Source organism: Sinohyriopsis cumingii, chromosome 11, assembly GCF_028554795.1.
Source record: "Sinohyriopsis cumingii isolate HCF-2022 chromosome 11, ASM2855479v2, whole genome shotgun sequence".
Taxonomy (NCBI): Eukaryota; Metazoa; Mollusca; class Bivalvia; order Unionida; family Unionidae; genus Sinohyriopsis; species Sinohyriopsis cumingii.
Genome location: NC_142971.1, coordinates 70,511,937 through 70,533,647, shown reverse-complemented (window position 1 = coordinate 70,533,647; position 21,711 = coordinate 70,511,937). Strand labels below are relative to the sequence as shown.

Here is a 21,711-nt window from a genome sequence, read left to right as displayed (position 1 = left end):
TTCAATAATTATAAAGCTGCGCATAACAGATTTTCTGGATATGGTGAGATGATGCCAATAAGTTCAAATTGTCATAAAATTGAGACTGATGTTATCATGCAATCTGGTCTGTGTAATTTTGATGATAAGCAATATTGTTCTGATGGCATCAATACATTCGCGTTACGATCTAAAATGTCGGATAAGGTTGATTTTAGCAAGGTTGAATTTTTTAGATTGGTTATTACAGTAAATTTTGTTTGAATGTCAAAAACAGGAATAGTAAAATTTTGTGTGGTAAAATATAATAAATACAGCAGTAGTGAGTCGAAATGGGATTGTTTCTGAGACAACCATATTTTTGTTTCACGACTATTATGATTTCCATGATAGGTCCTCGAGTTGCCTCAACAATGCTGTTTTCGTATTTGCTTAAACTGATGTGGAGTATGGGAGGGGTATAAATCATGCCGTCGTCCAAGTTAAATGTTATAGTTTGGATAAGAAATCCCCTTAAAATTTACTACTTATGTGAGCAAAGAAACCCCTTAAAATGTAATACTTATGTGAGTTTTGCCCAGTATCACAGGTGAATATTATTATTATTATTATTATTTTATATATATATATACGTATTTGTGTGTGTGATTTTTTAAGAATGATTACACAAGTGTGTATATATATATATATATATATATATATATATATATATATATATATATATATATATATATATATATATATATATATGATGATAATAGTAAGCACATAGACAATAAATACAGACATATTTTCAAAATTTAAGAAAATCAAATTCTACAATGCTACAAATTTAAATTTAAATTTAAAATTAATATTAAAAATAGTTTTAACACTTTAAACTTTCAAGTTGATAGTTATATTTTTAAAGTCAACATATGCAAGCTATAAAAATATTATTACTATGTCTACCTTTGATAATAAATTTGGGACTCCGACCGCATTATGTTTACGGATATTCACATACAATAAAAGACATTTTAAGCGTGGGACCGGTACGAGCCGTACTTCTAAATTTGATTTAACCTTCATGTGACGTCATTCCGTAGCGTGTTAATAAGCGACTGTCAGCATTGTAAATGTATATAGTTATCTGTGGTTGTATTGCAAAGAAATGAATGGATGTGTGTATATGGATCTCAAAATTAATGAATAAGCCAACTCGGAGTTTAGGTTCATCAGCTTAGCGCAAAAATATACAAACTTAACAACAATATATATATATATATATATATATATATATATATATATATATATATATATATATATATATATATATATATAACTAAACAATAAGCTTATGAAATAAAATGATTTAAGCTATCATCTTACTTAATGTAACCATATTGGCACAGTCACAGTAAAATAAACAAAATAAAACGTGGGTTGATGACTAAAATCAAAATTACCACAGTTGAAATAAATGTTAGAATGGAATCAAAATGATAATTTCATATCACTAAACAGAAATAGGAAAAAATTAAAACTGCATGCTGATAATGTTAAAAAAAAAAATTTATACGTAATGATTTTATCTATTACTTCCCCCTTCCTTATTCGAAATAGACTATAATCACAGCATTTTTTTATATATTAAAATTTGAAATACTAGAAAATTTAATATAGCTACATATAATTTCACACGGAACACAATTTATTTGTGGAGAAATATAAAAACAAAGTTTTCAACAAAACTTCGGAAATTTTGGAAGCGCAAATTAAAACTAGGAATGACCCGGAAGTAAGCCCTGGCGAGGTCACTGCAATGAGGTCAAAAACCTCATTAGTCTGTGAAGTAACAGCAACAATAACAATTGCCAACCGCAGGTTCAATGCAATAAACAGTTAGAAAATCATGTAACTGATACAGGTATTTATAACATTTGAGTTGGTTGCATTCGCTGCCAACCAATTTCATTGCTGATTGTTCTTAAAAACATGCTCATCACACATCGACATGCCCCCCCCACCCCCGTAACTTCTGCTGTAAACATCCTAAATCCTTACATTACCTTCTGCTTAAGGTGAAGTGTCCTCACAAACATAAAATAATTCCAATATGAGATATTTGCCTTGATTAGAAAAATAAACATTTTAAACAAATATATAATGAATTCCTTCAAATACAATATAAAAAACCCCACACATATATTGCCTGCAGTAAATAAACCAGGATCTGTAAAATATCCACAGTAATAGTCTACAATAAGACATAGCACATGTTGGTGTCAAGGTCTTACCTTTTTGACTACCACACTAAGAGATACATGCTATTGACTGTGACTTGAGAAATCAAGTCATGCATAGATATAACTAGCTATGTAAAATTATACTGAACACTTTATATAAATAAATTTAATTGTTTACTGCCATATGAATGTACCACAATAACAACACAAGCTGTCAGTCTGCTAACATAAAAGTTAAATGAAACGGTATGAATCATCCACAGATAAGATGAAATAACTATAGATGATAGTAAGAGAATTTAGAACTCAGATATAACATACATATAGCTGTAGTTATATAAAGAGAAGTGAACATACAACTCATAAACTGGACCTGCATGTAATATGAACACTCATAATTATACAAGAAATCAAATGAATTTAAACTTTGACATTGAATATCAGCATTCAATATATAGAGAGAACTTAAGTGTCACTTTTTCTGGAACATAACTTGTGCATATTAATTAAATCATTTGAAGCAAAGTATATAAAAAATTCAGTGTCATGGGATGTATTGCTTGGGAGTGAATACTTAATTCAGCTACATTGTAAAGGTACTAAATAAAGAGTCTTTAAAGTTGATTTATGTAAAAATATCTATATCACTCTTAGTCAAAATCATTGGTATTGCTATTTTTAATATGACCAAATTAATAATTCCCACACTTAAAATGTAACTGAATTTTAGCAAAAGATCAAGCTGTTATAATAAAACAAACAAATTGCTCTCCCTCACTATATATACTGTTATATTAATTTAATGTTTATGATGTCAACTTTCATTTCTCCTCTTCTTTGAATCTCTCATCTATTCTTTCTACTCTCCTATCTTCTTTGCTTCTTGTTCTCTTCACCAGCAGGTTCTTCCTATCTACCAATTCATCGCTCTCAAATGGTTTCCCCTTGATGATATGTAACACCTCTTCCATGGTTGCCTTTATACCGTTGAACAGTTCTGTTTTCTCCCTTAGAGTTTCTATCACGTCTTGCATATGCCTTGGCTGAATCTTGTAGCTTCTATCACACAATTTGGATCCATTCAGGAGAGTAGTTTCCCCTACATAGTTTTATTTTGTCATGATGAATGACCTTCTGTTTGCCATGAACATCAAAATGGATCATATAATCTTGGTAACTCATCTTCTTCTTGAGCAAATATGGTCCATCATATGTTTTCTGCATCTTTGGACAAACTGCTTCACCTCTTGGTGTGTAGAGATACCACACCAGGCTGGTATACATGGGATGCTTGTTTCATATCATAATTGTCCTTCCGTTGCTTGGCTGCTACATGAAAGTGTGTATAAGCCAGGCTTTGACCTGTCTGCATCTTCTCCTTTAGCTCTGCATTAAGTTACACCTAAACAACAAAGGATACGCTTGATAATGTCTTGTATTCTCTCTACAACTTCTGTGATGGACCCTCTGCTTAGTTTGAACCCCATCTTCAGATGCAACAGACTAGACAACTTTATAACACTGAAGAAGGTCAGAATATCCAGAAGTAGATCTTTTGCCATTATTTGTAGGAATTACCATTTGACTTTTGTTGTACCTGACCAACTTGAAGTCTTGGTCTCTGACCAGCTTTTAACCATGTGAATGGAGTAGAGGCATCCAAAGAGGCTTGTTTGAGGTAAAGGGATAGACCTTGTTGACCTTTAATCTTGGTCTGACCTGACCATTCGTTATTCCCATCTAATGTGGCTGACCTTTAACCCTGGTCTCACCTGACCAATCTTTACTCTTAGCCTAACTTGGCTGCCTTTTAAATCAGTTCTCACCTGACCAGTATTCCTATATCATTTTTCATTGGGTACCTCAGATGATGAGTGTGATAAGATTAAAATCTGACCCTGACATGGATAATGGGGGAGATTCACCAAATTCAGATCTGCAATGAACAGTAATAGAACGTGACTGAGGAGCTGACAAATATGTTGCATTTTGATATGTACTTTATCCACAACTCAGTTCCATATTTGATCATTCAGCTCATTTATTTTCACTATACAAGTATTTGATGCAGATGATTGTGAGCCACTCTGTATGTCATTTGCCCTCTTCTGTCATTTCTTACATTATCCACATTTCTTCTGTATCTACATCAAGTCCCTTGGATTACAATAGCAGGATAAGCAATCAGCATTCCCATATCTGGAACCTGGCCTATACTGTACTGTAAATTCATACCTAATCATGTTGGCTTGCAGCAGCCATTGACTTTTGCCATCTTAATCTGGGTGTTGATATCCTTTCAGGGCCATCACGTAATTTGTATTCTAAAGAGGATTTTCTTGGGTCAGAATGAAAGCCCTATATCATATTATTAATTTTGTTTGGGGGATGGGGGAAGCTAGTTGTATACTGTACTGTATGTCATTTATAGGTGTATATGTCCTGTGTGTATTATTCTGGTGTAATACAAGTCACATGGGTTATGTATGCGTATTTACTCATGTTAAATTAAATATAAATTGTTTTTAAAATCTGACACTACTTTTATTTAACCAAATTTAATTCAGTCCGCATGAATTTTGAATGATGTGCACCTTAACTGTCATCAAGAAACTTAACGATGAAAATTATTGATCGCAGTTGTTTTTACAATGGTGGCCATATGCTAAACTTGGGTAAAGAAAAGTAGAATCATCAAATATAGGGTAGTACAAATTTGTTTATTAATCTGCATAGCTTTCATTGTGACATCACAGCGTGCGACATTCAATCCGGATTGTACTGAATCACACCTGTAGGTTAATTTCATTAAAAAATGTCTATGTACCTTAACATTGATTTTGTTATATGCACTTTTGGGGCGTGTAAATAATAACCTGAAGGATTGTGGATGTTTAAGAATCCAAATGAAGTGAATCCTTGCCACTTAAAGTATGTAGAATCAAATTCTATAAAATGACACCAAAGACTTAGATAGTCGGTGTTGAACGCATACATGACCTGCGTGACTTTTACTTTAGTGTGCTGTAAGATTTTGGAGTTTGGGTTTTTTCTTTTATTTATTTGAGTATGGCAATTTCTGTTCTGTGTGAAAGGATTTTGGGGCTGTTATTTTCATTGTTAATGGATGGCATTTGCTTTTCTGTTTTACTGCTTTACTGTGTTTCAATTGTGTGGGGTGGAGGAGGGGTGGGTATTCAGGTTTGGGCATTGGTTTTTTTATATTTATTTGGGTATGGCAATTTCTGTTCTGTGTGAAAGGATTTTGGGGCTGTTATTTTCATTGTTAAGGGATGGCAGTTGCTTTTCTGTTTTACTGCTTTACTGTGTTTCAATTGGGGTTGTGGGATGGAGGAGGGGTGGGTATTCAGGTTTGGGTTTTGTTTTTTTTATATTTGTTTGGGGATGTCAATTTCTGTTCTCTATAAAAGGATTTTGGGGTGGTTAGTTTCTTTGTTATGGGATGGCAGTTGCTTTTCCCCTCTGGCTGCTACTTTCCTTGCTTTGTACTGTTTCCTTGTTGTCTTTCTCTCTTTTTGTATGTTCTTAATACAGTAAAACCTGTCTTGAACAACCACTACTATGTGAGACCACCTGTTCTGAAAGACCACACTCTCATTACACAAATTTATTGATTATATAGCCTTGTTACCTGTCTTGAGAGACCATATTGTTTGGCAAAAGAGGTGATGTTTCAAGACAGGTTTTACTGTACTGCATTTCTGCTCCTGATGTTCTTGATATCTGATGCAGCTCCCTTGTCTGGCTGTGGTGTTCTTTTCTCGCTTTATTTGCTGTTGCTTCTCTTCCTGTACCTGATGCTCTTTTGGCGTACTTTTCTTCCCTTTGTTGTTGTTGTTGTTTTCTATCTGATCTTTATTGCCACTCTTGCTGCCCTGCTGGTTCCTTGATCTTGGGTCTCAGTTGCCATATCACTCCTTACCTACCGCTCTGGTGGCCTAGTGGTTAGAGCATCCACCTTGGATACAGCTGGTTGCAGGTTCGAACCTGCCAAGTAATACCAAAGACTTCTAAAAAAGGTACTCACAGTTGCTTTGCTAGGCCCTCAGCATTAAGAGGTTAGTGTTAGGACTGGTCGGCCTGGTGTCAGGATAATGTGACTGGGTGGGACATCATGCTATTTGTCTGTACATTAAAAAATCCACACACACACATACACACACACTCCTTACCTGACTGACCATTTGGTTCAAGGACTTTTGAAGCTTATTTGCTTATTTTTGTCCCTAATGTGGCATATTTGATTGAGATCTTCCCCTTTTTTCCTCAACTTTCCTATTCTGGGATGGTATTTTCAGCTATCCCTAGTTTTAGTTGCCACCTGTTGTGACCTAATGCTGGTGTTATTGCTGAGTTAGTTTCTGTTAATTAGATATTTAGGCTTTTCTTTTTCTTTGTTATTTCCTTTTTTTTCCCCAGCGTCTATTTTTCTTTGAGTTGTTGCTGTATGTCTGTGTCTTGTGAACACTACGACCATTTGTCAAGGCTGGGGCGGCAGAGAAAGTTACTCAGGTGCGATGCTTTTGGGATGTCTATTAACTTTAGTTGTTTTGACTTCGCATTATTTGGTCCCTGCCGCTGTTTTAGATTAGGCCGTTGCTATAGAACTGGGTATCTTTCAACCACTCTGACCCTTTTTTACATGGTCATTATTATTCTTTTCAATATATATATATATATATATATATATATATATATATATATATATATATATTGCAGATTTGCCCTCTCTTCCTATGTTGTTTATAATTTCTATGATGTTATTGCATGTTCATCTAGGTGTTTGTTTCTGGCCTCAAGTAACTCCAAGTATGTGTTACATTCCGCTATGTTTTTCTGCTTGATACGTAGCTCCACCCTTTATATGTCGTAGTAAGGGCATGTGTTTAGCACATGTTTGAGTGTTTTCGGAGTTGGGTAGTGGGGGCAGTTGTGTTATGAGTCCCTTGATGTATTTTCCTGTGCACCCTCCCAATAGGGTTCTGCTCCTTCTTATCCTATTTATTATGGTTGCATTGTATGAATGTTTGAATGTTGAGTGGAGTATTTTCTGTTCCTGATTGCTTTCTTTTCTCTATTGTGTGATTGTTTACTTATGGTCAACTTGTCCCATTTGTCTTCCTATAATGCATTTATTTTATTCTGGATCATGCTATATATTTCAGTGACGCTGTTAACAAGCTGTTTAATTATGGGATCATTGAGATTGTTTCTTGCTTCTGCATCAGCATTTTCATTTCCTGGAATTTTTATCTGGGAAGGGATCCATACAAATTCTACTTTTTTATCAGTTAGCCCTAATTGTTTGTCTTTGAATAGGGAACTTGTGTAGTTTATCATATTTGGTCTACTCTTTGACTATGCGGATGCCAGAATTGGAGGACACTGTACAAGTCACTCAGTATTACTGCTCTTGGTATTGGTTTTGCTTTGATGTGGGTTAGAGTTGATATTATAGACATGAATTCCACAGCATCTATGTCACATTCGTCTATTAGTCTTTGTCCTAATGCAACACCTAATTGCGGGATGGCTATGCCTGTGGCTGTTTAATTTGGAATTTTTTGTTTTCAACCTGTCTGTGTAGATTTTGGTGTAGGCCTCATACTTGTGTTTTATGTAGTTTGGAGTTATTCCCCTTAGGTCTACCTGGTTGTCCTGTTTACTTCCTCTTGGAATTTTAAATCAATTTGAGGCATTGGACAAGTCCATGGGGTGGTCTTGATAGGTGGTCTTGATAGTATTATTTTTTTCTGGTTTGATCTCTGGGATTTTTAATTCCTTCCTAATGTCCGCCATTATTTTTCTGCAAGGTATTGTACTTATCATTCTTTTGCAGAATGGTTTTTTGCACTTTGCAAGGGTTTTGAGTGTGAGGTGGTTATTGTCATGAACTAACACTCTAGTAAAGTACCAGAGCATCATTTCTTTTCGCCTTAGTTATAGTGGGGATTCTTCAGTAGTATCTGAATTTCATGTGTTGGTGTTAAGTACTCCTGAGCACGCCTGTAGCACTTTGGATCGGATTGTATCTAATTTCCTGAGTAATGTAGTATTTACTGATCGATATACTTGTTAGTCGTAGTCAAGTTTAGGTCTTCCTAGAGGCCAGTAAAAGGTCTTGATTTTCCCTTGGACAGCTCCCAAATTAGTGCCACTGTGGTTGCTGAGCAAGTCGATATCCCAACTGCATCATTTCACGAGTTTGTTGATGTGGGCTCTCCACGAGCGTTCTTCATCGAGAATCGTGCCTAAGAAAGTTGCTTGCTTTTCAGACACTCTGTTTAGGTTTAGTTTTATTTGGGGGCGGGTTGCCTGCTGGTTTAAACACCATGCCAATGGTCTTTATTGCTGCCAGTTTAAATCCACACTTATCTGCCAATTTTCACATGTCATTTAGCCCTTTTTGTAGATGTTGAGTTACTGCACTTCTTGTGGGCTTCCCTACTTTCCATATGCTGCTGTCATCAGCAAATTGTTTTAAGTCAAGGTGTTTTGGGTCAATGTTTTTTTTCAAGTCATTTATCATTATGTTAAATAGTGTCAGGCTAATTACATTTCCCAAGTGGGGTGCCGTTATCTAATGTTTGTTGTTCAAAGTTATCTTGTCTTTTGCAGACTTATATTTTTATATCACTTAAGAAGTTGGCTATCTATCTGTACATATTGCCAGTTATTCCATATTTTATATATCAACCCTCTTGTCCACATTATGTCATATGCCTTCTCCACATCAAGGAAGATGGCAGTACAATAACTAGATTGTTTTTTTATTGTGTCCAAATGCAATTTTAACTGTGGATTCCAATCAAATGGGTTCATCAATAGTGTTTTGTTTTTTGCAGAAGCCTCTTTGTGTGACAGCTTTGAGAAATCAGATTACAATTAGTAATTCCAGTTCATTAAAAAATATTTAAATTATGTGCCAGCACATAATAATGATTGTATAATATGGACAGGAAATGTAACATGCAGTTGGTTATATGGCCTGTTGTCATATACAGATCCTGAGACAAACATATGGAAGAAAAAGCATGTTCACAGACTGACATTAATGGTAAAGTTGAGAAGTCTGAATATTCCCATTTATGCCGCAATAGTTAGTGAATATTTGATCAAGTGATTCTAGAACCTCGTTCCATTAACAACAATAGGCAGTACTGCAAAGGTTATGGTCATTGCATTGGGCATGGTGCCTTTCCAGACTGCATGATAAAATTGAAATTGCACCATGGAATAATACGGGTATCATGATATGTCCTATGCACCCACCCACATCCATATCAAAATCATGTCTGGCATCCATGCATGGATGGATGGATGATTGTGTTGAGCAAGGAGGAGAAAAAGAGTGTGGTATTTATTTTGCTAGATTATTCTGGTATGACACTGCTGTCTTAAAGACATTCCTCCCTTCCTTCCTTCCTTTCATTCATTCTCAGCTCCTCCGGTGGCCTACTGGTTAGAACATCTACTTCAGATGCATGAGGTTGTGGGTTCGATCCCCGGCCGAGTCATACCAAAGATACATAAAAATGGTACTAACAGCTATTTCGCTTGGTGCTCAGCATTAAGAGGTTAGTGTTAGGACTGGTCAGCCTGGTGTCAGGATAATGTGACTGGGTGGGACATCATGCTACATGTCTGTGGCATGATGCCCCAGTGCTAGACATCACTATAAACTGTCACACTGCAGACATCTTAGTGATATGACTGAATTTGTTAAAAACTATGTTAAAAATCCAAATCACACACACACATGCATTCATTCTCTCAGCTAGTAAGTTGTTTCATGTTATTTTATTTGAGATTTTTGAAGTTTTATTTTGCCTTATAATTTCTTTATTTGTGTCTTCATATTGAGAGAAAACTGCTTTGACCTCACCATAGGTCTTCTCAGGTGGTTGTATGTAACACAACAATGCGCATAACATGCATTGTGTTACCTAGTTTTCCAACCGCTCCAATGGCCTAGTGGTTAGAGCGTCCGCCTCGGATGCGGGAGGTCGTGGGTTCGATCCCCGGCCGAGTCATACCAAAGACTTACAAAAATGGTACTAACAGCTACCTCGCTTGGCGCTCAGCATTAGGAGGTTAGTGTTAGGACTGGTCGGCCCAGTGTCAGGATAATGTGACTGGGTGGGACATCATGCTACATGTCTGCAGCATGATGCCCCAGTGCTAGACATCACTATAAACTGTCACATTGCAGACATCGTAGCGATATGACTGAAAAATTGTTAAAGCTACGTTAAAAATCAAAATCACATCACATCACATCACACACCTAGTTTTCCCTTCTGTACCATGTGTTCCTCATGGTGTCTTTGAGCAGTGTCATTCTGCACATGGAATTAAGATAATCTTTTCTGTCTGCAGTGTCCATTGACTCCTGCTAGACCTGCGCAATGGAGTGTTCGCCCTTGGAGTCTAGCGGTCCTTTGCAGTAGTCTGACTTCCTGTTGCCTTGCTGTACCTCAGATGGGCCTGCATCATATTTTCTCGTCTTGCTGGAATACATTGCCTGGTTTGTGGATGCTTTTGATACAACTGATGGTAAGTGCAGTCTTTAGGTTTCACTCTAAGGTGATACTGTATACTCTATGCATGTCATCGACAGTATTATAGTGAAGAAGTACTGTATTGTCCTGGCATAATATTTTCATTTTTCTTCAGAATCCTATTTACAACTTTAGTTTGTTTTTTGCCATTACAAATTAGAAATCTTATATTATTTGTTTGTTCTGATTCATGTAGAAGTGAAGATCTTCTTACCAAATGATGACATTTGAAACCATAACAACCATTGGAGGTAGTTAAACTTTAATAACCAATGACATGTTGGGTAATGTCTGTTATTAAAAGTTGTTTCTTATAATAGGGCACTTGCTTTATTCAGCTCATTTAGCCTTTGAAAGATATGCAGGCTATATAAAGGGATATAACTCAATCTACTTCTGAGTAGTGATAAATGAAAGTGATTACATTTCTCTTTATATTTTCACAGCCTTTTTATTCCTTTCATTCATTATGATGATTAAGCTAAATTCAAATTTGAAGATAGATCTGAACAATATATCAAGGTTTCATTTACCAAATTTGATCACACCTAGTTTAAACTACTAACCTATTGGAAGCTACTGGCAAGCTTTCTCAGTCATACACAAATAGGCTGATGCAGAGTCTTGAACCCACATAGATGAGATGAGATGGTCGTGATTGATAAAAGCGAGCATTTTAAACTAATTGACCACCTTTGGCTCCTTTTCTGAGCATGACCTATGTTGTAAGCATGCTTGGGTGCACGTTATTGAGGCACACTTTACCAGACTTGATAATTTTACAATCATACAGAACTCAGACTGTGTTCCTCAAGACCATATGGAAAATGTGGTACCATATTGGCAGAAACCTCCTAGTATGTAACTGAATGGTATGAGAACTGATGAAAATTTCTCCAGCATGTTTTGTTGTTTGATCTGTTTTCTCATAAATAGATCCTGATTTAAAATCGCCCTCAGGGATCTTCTATCAACACTGAATTTATTATTGAGGAAACTTGATGTATTTACTCTGCATTTTCCTAACTCAGGTTTGATCACAATCTTTCCACATTCCATGTGATGCAGCTTTGCCTGATGTGTATTGGATTATGACTACTTCATATCCTGTTAATGCAACTGAAAGATCATGGAATATTAGTGCATGTTCATAGGTTCACCAATAACTGAAATACCGGTAACTATGGTAATGATTGCATCAAAAGTTCAGGTTTCAACGGGAATAACTGTATAATAGCAAGAGATCAAATTTTCAGATTTTGTGTGTGTGGTAATTACAGTATTTAATAAAATGAATTGACTCACAGTTTCTAACGTTGAATTTTCAAAGGAAGTAGTAAAGGTAACCAATCTTTGATTTCATTTAAGGGCCCTCTTGACTTCTGACATCCAAGCCAATCATCATGGCTGTGTTTGGGTATGCAGTGGCTGGAGTCGTGATGTGTGAGCTCTGGATCATGGAGGAATTGGTCATGATGGGCATTTTCTGCAGGAAGGTTAGTATTGTCATTTATCCAAATCTTATTTATCATAGGCTAATGTTCAGTTTGAAAAGGTCATGAGGCAATGTCTTTGTATGGGCATTTAACTTATATGCCACTGTATGGAATGATACCATATTAGTAGGAAACTTGCTGGAAGAGGTACTTGTAGAGACAGAAAGGTAAATTTTCTGAAAATGTATATTTTTCTTACTGACTTGAAATGATGTTGGTCTTCCTGTCCCATAGCTTACTGTAACCAATGTAAACACAAGAAACTTTTCAGAGGTGGATTAATTCTCAGTTTCAACAGTGGACATTATCAACTAACTAAACAGAGCTATAACATCATAAATCAAAATTTTATTTGCCTGCAAATGAAATGGGCATGGCTAGGAGTATGCTGATGTCATTTGTCCATATATCTTACTTTTGTTTGCTTAATAACTCTTGAACCTTTTGAGATTTCTTCATCTAACTTGACATGCTTTTGAGTCATGACTAGACATTGAGTCCTTTGAAAACATTTAAGTTTTCTTCTGATAAACTTTTGAAGAATTATCCCCATTTTTTATACATTTTGTTTGTCTCACCATTACATTCTTCTCATCATATCTGGATAACATATTTTCATGAAACTTGGCATGGCTCAGCTATATCGTGACAAGTGTTTTGTCCCAAAATTGGTATGTAGTTTTATCATGACAAGTGTTTTGTCCCAAAATTGGTAATAGTTCTATCATGACAAATGTTTTTCTCCTGAACTTGGTATGTAGTTCTATCATGGTAATTGTTTCTGTCCCAAACTTTGTATGTAGTTCAATAATGACAAGTCTTTGTGTCCCAGACTTGGTGTGAAGTTATATCATGACAAGTTTTTTCTGTCTCATATAACATTTCGCTTTGTCATATTTGTACTCGAGAATTGTGTTAGTGCTATTTGACTGATCTGTTCTTAGTACCAGGACAATTATAATGATTTTACAAAAGGTTTCATTGTTGTAAAGATTTGACACAAGTCAACATTGTTTTAAAGATAATTCTCATAATTTTGTAATCATGATCAGTGTAGGGATTAGACACAAGCCTCCATTGTTGTAAAGATACTTGTCATAATTTAGTTGTTATTGTGGGGTTTAACGCCATTGTTCAGCACACGATAGGCTATGCATCGCAGCCAGTATTAATGGTGGAGGAAGAACCCGAGAAAACCCTGGGAAGAACCATCGACCCATGAGAAGCTGCTGGCAAGCTTTCTGACATACCCACATTGGCCGAATCCTAGACTCGAACCCACACAGACAGAGGTGAGATGGCAGTGATCTGTAACAGAGATTGCTTCAGACCACTCAGCCACTCTGGGCCCCTCATAATTTAGTATCGGGGTCAGTGTAAGGATTTGACCCAAGCCTACATTGTTGTAAAGATACTTGTCATAATTAAGTGTCAGAGTTTGTATAACAATTTGACATTGTTAAGATTTAATACAAAGAAGATGACATTCATAGTTGTGATAACTTGGTATCAGTTATCATAAAGATTGTACACAAAGAAGTCTACATTGTTGTAAAGATATTTGTTATAATTTATGGCCAGGGTCAGGTAAGGACATAACAGCAAGAAACCTAAAGTGTTGAAAACATAAATTTCATGATTGTGTGGCATGGTCATTAGAAAGATTTTATTGAATGCTACATTTTTGTAGAGATAGTTGTCATTATTTAGTATTAGTGTCATCGTAAAGCTTTGACACAAGCCTGCACTCTTCTATAGATAGTTGCCATAATTTAGCATCAATGTCAACATTAGGAGTATATGTACTTCATTCCATGGTCTCATACCCATTTGTATGTTGGAGAACAGTCTCTAATTACGATTATTAATTATGAAATGTTGTGGTTGTGTTGTTGTTGTGGGGTTTAACGCCATTTTTCAGGACACGATAGGCTATATATGGCGGCCAGTATTAATGGTGGAGGAAGAACCCGGAAAAGCCCTGGAAAGAACCACTGACCCACGAGAAACTACTGGCAAGGTTTCTCACATACCCACATTAGCTGAATCCAAGACTTGAACCCACACAGACAGAGGTAAGATGGCAGTGATCCATAATGGAGAGCGCTTTAGACCACTCGGCCACTCGGGGCCCCGTGAAATGTACAATAATTGTCTTATCATTGTATCTTTAGCATTTGTTAGATGTTAGATTTGTCAGAAGCTTACATTGTTGCAAAGATGGTTGTCAGGGTCATTATATAGATTTGACAAGCTGACACTATTGTACAGACAGTTGTCAGGGTCACTATATAGATTTGACAGAAGCTTACATTTTTGTAAAGACAGTTGCCAGGGTCATTATATAGATTTGACAGAAGCTAACATTATTGTAAAGACAGTTGTCAGGGTCATTATATAGATTTGACAGACGCTTACATTATTGTAAAGAGAGTTGTCAGGGTCATTATCTAAATTTGACAAGCTTACATTGTGGTAAAGACAGTTGTCAGGGACATTATATAGATGCTTACATTGTGGTAAAGATGCTTGTCATGGTCGTTAAATAGATTTGACAGAAGCTTACATTGTGGTAAAAATGGTTGTCAGGGTCATTATATAGATTTGACAGACGCTTACAGTATTATAAAGATGGTTGTCAGGGACATTATATAGATTTGACAGAAGCTTACATTGTTGTAATGTTGGTTTTCAGGGTAATTATATAGACTTTACAGAAGCTTACATTGTTGTAAAGATGGTTGTCAGGGACATTATATAGATTTGACAGAAGCTTACATTGTTGTAAAGATGGTTGTCAGGGTCATTATATAGATTTGACAGAAGCTTACATTGTTGTAATGTTGGTTTTCAGGGTAATTATATAGACTTGACAGAAGCTTACATTGTTGTAAAGATGGTTCAGGGTCATTATATAGATTTGACAGAAGCTTACATTGTTGTAAAGATGGTTCAGGGACATTATATAGATTTGACAGATGCTTACATTGTTGTAAAGATTGTTGTCAGGGTAATTATATATATTTGACAGAAGCTTACATTGTTGTAAAGATGGTTGTCATAATTTAAAATATTTTATTTCTGTTATCCATAGAAATCTATTTGACACTTGAAGCACAGGGCTTTGAAATTCAATCAATGTAGTAACCAATTTCAGAATACTGGGAAAGAATGCAAAAAATAAATCCTATACAGATGTATAAAAATTCTTTTCATTTTTTACATTCCATTTAAACTAGTTGTAAAAATGCTACTTTGCTTTAAAGAATGAATGAGTCATCCATCCACCATGGTAGCATGTACTGTAAGGATGCTAGTTCCAAATTCATCCATCCGCCATGGTAGCATGTAATGTTAGGATGTTAGTTCCAAGCTCATCCATTCACCATGGTAGCATGTACTGTAAGGATGCTAGTTCCAGAGACATCCATTCACCATGGTTGCATGTACTGTAAGGATACTAGTTCCAAAGTCAGCCATCCACCATTTGAGCATGTACCGTGAGGATGCCAATTCCAAAGTAATCCAGAAGAAATAATTGTTAAAACAACATAAGGACAAACAGTGTGACTTTATTTACAAGGTAATGGGACAATAGTTGCTTATTATTTAAATTTTATTTAAACAATAATAAAGGGTGCAATCTTTATTTCGTTAAAATTCTATAAATTAATAAAAAATAAAATGTTTCTTTTTTGGATTGTTGTATTTTGGTTATAAAGATTAGTGTTTGAGTAAAAATATAGATTTAATAAACATCTTGTGATGAATAAATAATACACTTATTCATAAATGAGAAAAAGAATGTTTAATATATACAAAGTTTTTGTAGGTAAATATAATATAAATATTCAATTTTTACTTTGTCATTATATTAGTTAATCTGTAATTATGACTTTCGTATTGAATTATTACTGCAATAATATATAGCATGCAAATTACTTATTAATAAGGCAAAACAAACAAAAATTAAACAACAAATTGGATGATGTGACAAATACAACATGCAGTGTTTATGATGACAAGATGCATGCTGTGACAAATACAATACACACTGTTTATGATGACAAGATGTTAGGACAAATACAATACACACTTTATGATGACAAGATGTTAGGACAAACACAATACACATTGTTTAAGATGACAAGATTTATGCTGTGACAAACACAATATACAATGTTTATGATAACATGATTATAAAGCACATTAGATATTAGTTTGCTATGCATTACATATGTGTGGGATATGTGTCACTGTGTGTATGTGCATTTCTGTGTTCCACACAGAAACTACCGTGTTCTGTTCCTTTCAAATCACATGCAATAAAACCTCTCATCCTCCTCAAGATCTTACATAAAAGGCAGTAACATGGTTGAACTCTTATTTTCTGTTTTAATTATCTAGCTTGTTGATAAACTGCTCCTGCTCCACCTGATGTAGTCAAAACTAATCATCTACACCCAAAACTATTCTAAAAACCAGAGAGATTAAATATACCTTGTAGGTTTAATCACTATCTTGTACAATCACTTGCAGTGTTGCACTGGACACTGTTGTAAATGTGCGCAATATAATATTTCCTATTTTCTTTAGATCATTATAGAAAATTACACCTTAGGATTAGATCAAGAAATACATACACAAACAAACATTAGTGGTACATAAAAGGTAATTGCATTATCCTGTATCGATGTATAGTGCTTAGAGGAGCATAAAGTCAAAGATTCTCATTTCTGATTACATTTTATAAATGTTATCTGAAAATCATGTACCACCAATAAAGATGGAAATTTATTGATTAAAGTGAGTTTCACTTTATACTTAGCGATAATAATTTCATCTTAATTACGTAATTCAGGGTAAACTCTGAAAACCATTCTCCTCTTTCTTTTATAGTTATCTCATATTTCCGGTATGGAAAAGGATATAATCATTGTATACAAAAATGGGCAGGGGCCCCGAGTGGCCGAGTGGTCTAAAGCGCTCTCCGTCACGGATCACTGCCATCTCACCTCTATCAGTGTAGGTTCAAGTCTCGGGCTTGGCCAATGTGGATATGTTTGAAAGCTAGCCGATATCTTCTCGTGGGTCGGTGGTTCTTTCCGGGGTTTTCCCGGGTTCTTCCTCCACCATTAATAGTGGCCGCCATGTATAGCCTATCTTGTGCTGAAAATGGCGTTAAACCCTATAACAACAATAACAACAACAAAAAGGGCAAAAGTTATAGTGCTATTGAATACGGACAAGTTATTCTCTTATAGTGTCATCATTTACAAAAAAAAAATCATCACATCTGCATGGCTCACACATAAAACTACCAGAATATTATCATATGATGTAAGTGTTGTTTATTTCAGTTGGTAAATGTGTACCATTGCACATTCTTTGGAAACGTTTGTGATGATAAAAGTATCGCTACTATTGTCAAAACTGATTGCCCATGGCTTCTGTGGCACTCCGGTTGTTATGACCTGTAGGACACACCCTTCTGGTAATAACTGATGAATGTTATGAGAATGACATCCAACAACATAGATGTTGTCATCCCTGTCCACAGATACTCCTAAAGGATATTTGAGGTTGTCATGACTGTATGTATACTGATTCTTGCCTTCCAAATTGGAACAGTGAAGGGAATTTGTACTAGGCACAGTAACATAGACTCGTGTTTTAGAGTTATTCAAAGCTATGTAGCTGCAGTCGCCAGAAGTTGAATCGTACTGATCAGAATAATATATCTCTGTCCCATCTCTGATCAGACTCCAGCAATACTTGCTATTACCACAGTCCCCAACCACAATCATCTCTCCCTTTCCAGCTGCTGCAATTCCAGTCCACTCATATTTAGTCATTATTGTTCTGACTGGACTGATGACATCATCCCTAACTGATAAAATCTGAATTGTATTCTGATCATACACAGATACAGCCACTTCCTCATCTCCAACCACACATATGCCACATGAATATCCTGTGAGTGTGTAATTTGTAATGACTTCATGGGAATCGTTGAGAAGAATGCACTGTCCATTGTTGTCATCAACGAGCATCACCATGTCTCTAGGGAGAATAGTAACACCAGTATAACATGGTATACCTCCACTGATATTAACATTAAATGTTTCAACTTTCTCAACCTGGCATTCCTTTGTTGGTTTCCTTAACCCAGGTAAAGAAACAGTTGAGCTAGTCATGGTCACATAGTTTCCAATATCGGATGATGAGAGAGATAAAACAGATTCAACCAGTGGAGTGAAATTCACCTGCACTGTCAGTGTGTCTGTTTTCTCATATTTCTCTCTGACCTGAGAGTAATATGAAGATAGTTGTGACTTTATTTTATCAGCAGTTAGAAATTTTTGTATATCAATTCCATATTTGTAGACTGTTTCACACAGAAGGTGAGAATTTCTTATGGCGTGAATCAGTGACAAACATTGATGGTTCACTTCTTGTGTTCTAATAGCAACTTCTTTGTGGATTCTCTTTCCCTCTGTCTTCACTTTCATCTCTAATTCGTCCAAGGCTGTATTGATTTTCTTTCTCATTTCTCTGATTTGATCAGTCAGCCCATTAACTTGGGACTCGAGATCATTCATATTAGACTCCTTTACATCGATAAACGTTTTTAAGTGAGTTTCCAGTTTCTTCAACTCTTCCATGAATTCACTTGGTTTGGTTTCACTTACCAGAGCAGGGAGTTCCTCCTTCAACTTTCTCACATCAGAACAAGCCTTATGGCTTTCTAAAAAGCAAATTCCACAACAGGCAATCTTGTGAATATTGCAGTAGAATTTTAGATCTTCACCATTGTGTTCAATACATGTATAGCTTTCAGCAAATTTCATCACATTTTGTGGGTTGCTCAATACTTCCTCAGGTGTTAGAATAGTGTGAGTTTTTGTTATTTTCTGTTTTCTGTGAACGCTTAGGCAGTTATCACACATTGCTTCCTCGCATACTGCACAGAACCCCATAGCTGTGACAGAGGACCCCTCAGAGTTACAAGCATCACACACACGATCTACTTTTGATTTCGTCGATAACGTGGATTGTAAAACTAAGTCAGCTGGAAAGAGAGATGCCCATTCACTAGTTGGTTTATTCTGTTTAAAATGACCAGATGTTTTGCTACATACTGGACACTCGATGCATCTCTTTTTCTCATGTTCTCTAGCCTTGCTTGTGATGTATGACTGTAGACAACTCTGACAGAATGTATGGGCACACGATAGCTGTCGTGGTACGTTGAATAATCCTAAACAAATTGGACAGGTTGGTTCGTCTTCAGTATTTGTTATAGCAGTCGCCATTATGAAGTGCCTCCCTTAATTCTCCTATCTAATATTGAGGTATAACTTCTTCTTATGTACTCATATAAGCCTTAAACTGATCACGCTGGTATTTCTACCTGGTCATGTGTGGGCATGTTTAAAGCTTGACTGGTACACGAAAATTTTGGCATAAATTGTACTGTCTTTCAAGCTATAAATAGCTCTAAAAATTTATATAGATGGGTTTTGGAATGTGGAGAATATAGTCTAAATACCAATTTAAATATGTGTGTATTATAGGTAATATTGCCCCAATGCTACAACTCAATGGAATGTTCAACATCACGAAAACACACTCTCTGGAATCCCGTTATTTCACAGCACTGTGCATGTAGGGGAGATAAGGCTTTGTTCCAATATTGTAGGTCTAATTTGTTGTTCTATTGGCTTCCGTCTACATGTACTTTGTTTCCAGTAAAATACACCCGTAATAAACAAGTTTGCCTTCTTCAGTTCTCTCTCTGTATGTATGTATGTATGTATATATATATATATATATATATATATATATATATATATATATATATACACACACACACATATATTTATATATATATATGGAGCCATTTTTAGTGTCCACTTGTTGGAATTTTTTAAATATCGCGTTCTGTATTATTTGTTAAATACTTCCTTTACTCATGTCAGTCGTGAACTTTCACCATTTTGACTAGATTTTAGTCTCTACAAACATTTGCCAAAAGCTGTCATTCATTTCGGCGTCAGAGTGAGTTTTATTTAGTTTGCATTGTATCTTCTCCTAATTGATGATTCTCAGAATAAGTTGCACCCAACCAATTAGCACAGAGGTTGACATGCTTCTTGGTCTTTCTGTCTTTTGATCAAATAATAAACAGGCTCTAATCAAGTTAACTATAAATATTTTTTGTCACGGAGCAAATGTGCTACATTTGAAGTACAAAATTAGTGATGCTTTACCTTGAACAAAGAATCAATTAACGGTAGGATAATTGGTCATCAAGTTTTATTCATTTACAAGAGACTTGTTTGTATGGATGGCACACGAAAGCAGAGTTCTGATGCTTGTATGAAGAATGTACATAATCACTTTTATTTCTTTTTCTTTACCTTCACAGAGGAAGTTGTTTTCAACAATATGATTCATGCATGATTCATGTAATGTATTACTGTATTATACAATATTCATATAGTGGGATATATTTATATAATTAGACAATAAAATTAAAGTTTCTGAATATGCTGATTAGACGGAAAATACGTAATTCTTTTTCGCCTGAAACTAAAACTGACATATTAGAATGTATAAGACTGAAATATATATATCTCAAGATATAGATGAAGAGATAATTGTATATGGAAAACAATGTATAAGCAGATATCATGACAAGAAGTTATGTGAAAATTTTATTACTATTAAAGAAATATTAGAGGCAATTAATAGTCTACAAAAAGGGAAATCCCCAGGCTCAGATGGCATAACCGCGGAATTTTATAAGAAATTTAAGTATGAATTAATAGATAATTTGGAATTATTATATAATAATTTACTGTTTAAAGGGGAGATGCCCAAAACACTAAGGGAAGGAATTATTACTCTAATATATAAAATGAAGGGAGAAAAAAAGATTAAAAAAAACTGGAGACCAATAACTTTGCTAAATAATGATTACAAAATCCTAAGCAAAATAGTAACTAATAGAATAAAGAATTGTATAAATAAAATAATTGACATCAATCAAAGCTGTGTGGGGGGAGGGGAAAAGTATTATGAATAATGCTCTATGAGTGCTATAATTGAATTATTAAACATTAAAAGAGAAAATGGAGTCATGTATCTATTCAATCAAGAAAAGCTTTTGATCGAATAGAACATGACTTCATTTTTAAAACATTAGAAAAGTGTGGCTTTGGACCTAACATGATACACTGGGTAAAAGCCATGTACAATAAGTTCTAAAATAATAGTAAATGGAGACCTCTCAAAAGAAATAAGTATACAAAGGTCAGTTAGGCAGGGCTGTCCCCTGTCTATGCTGCTTTATGTAATAGTTATAGAATCCCTGAACATAAATATCAACCAAAATAACAACATTCAGGGAATAAAAATTCC

At 35.2% G+C, this 21,711-nt stretch overlaps 1 protein-coding gene and 1 long non-coding RNA gene across 6 annotated transcripts in view; one reads left to right on the top strand and one right to left on the bottom strand.

Annotated features, from left to right (window-relative positions):
- The first annotated feature begins 1,770 nt into the window (after nucleotides 1-1,770).
- The window catches only part of LOC149788679 (uncharacterized), a 42,169-nt gene continuing 22,228 nt past the window's right edge, over nucleotides 1,771-21,711 (top strand). The window contains exons 1-4 of one of the 5 annotated variants that reach the window (XR_016424192.1): nucleotides 1,771-1,888; nucleotides 10,608-10,784; nucleotides 12,158-12,285; nucleotides 14,207-14,360. This is a non-coding gene — a long non-coding RNA (uncharacterized LOC149788679). Of the gene's footprint in view, nucleotides 1,889-10,607; nucleotides 10,785-12,071; nucleotides 12,286-14,206; nucleotides 14,361-21,711 lie in introns of those variants that run through there. The other 4 variants (XR_016424194.1, XR_016424195.1, XR_016424196.1 and 1 more) reach the window with 4 other exon arrangements.
- On the bottom strand, nucleotides 16,079-19,712 carry LOC149788680 (uncharacterized). The gene has a single exon (XM_089974747.1). It carries the CDS (start codon nucleotides 19,599-19,601, stop codon nucleotides 17,637-17,639), a length of 1,965 nt encoding a protein of 654 aa, XP_089830873.1. The 5' UTR covers nucleotides 19,602-19,712; the 3' UTR covers nucleotides 16,079-17,636.

Coding starts and splice junctions, on each gene's coding strand:
- LOC149788680 (XM_089974747.1), bottom strand. CDS start 19,601: ATGGCGACTGCTATAACAAATACTGAAGACGAACCAACCTGTCCAATT.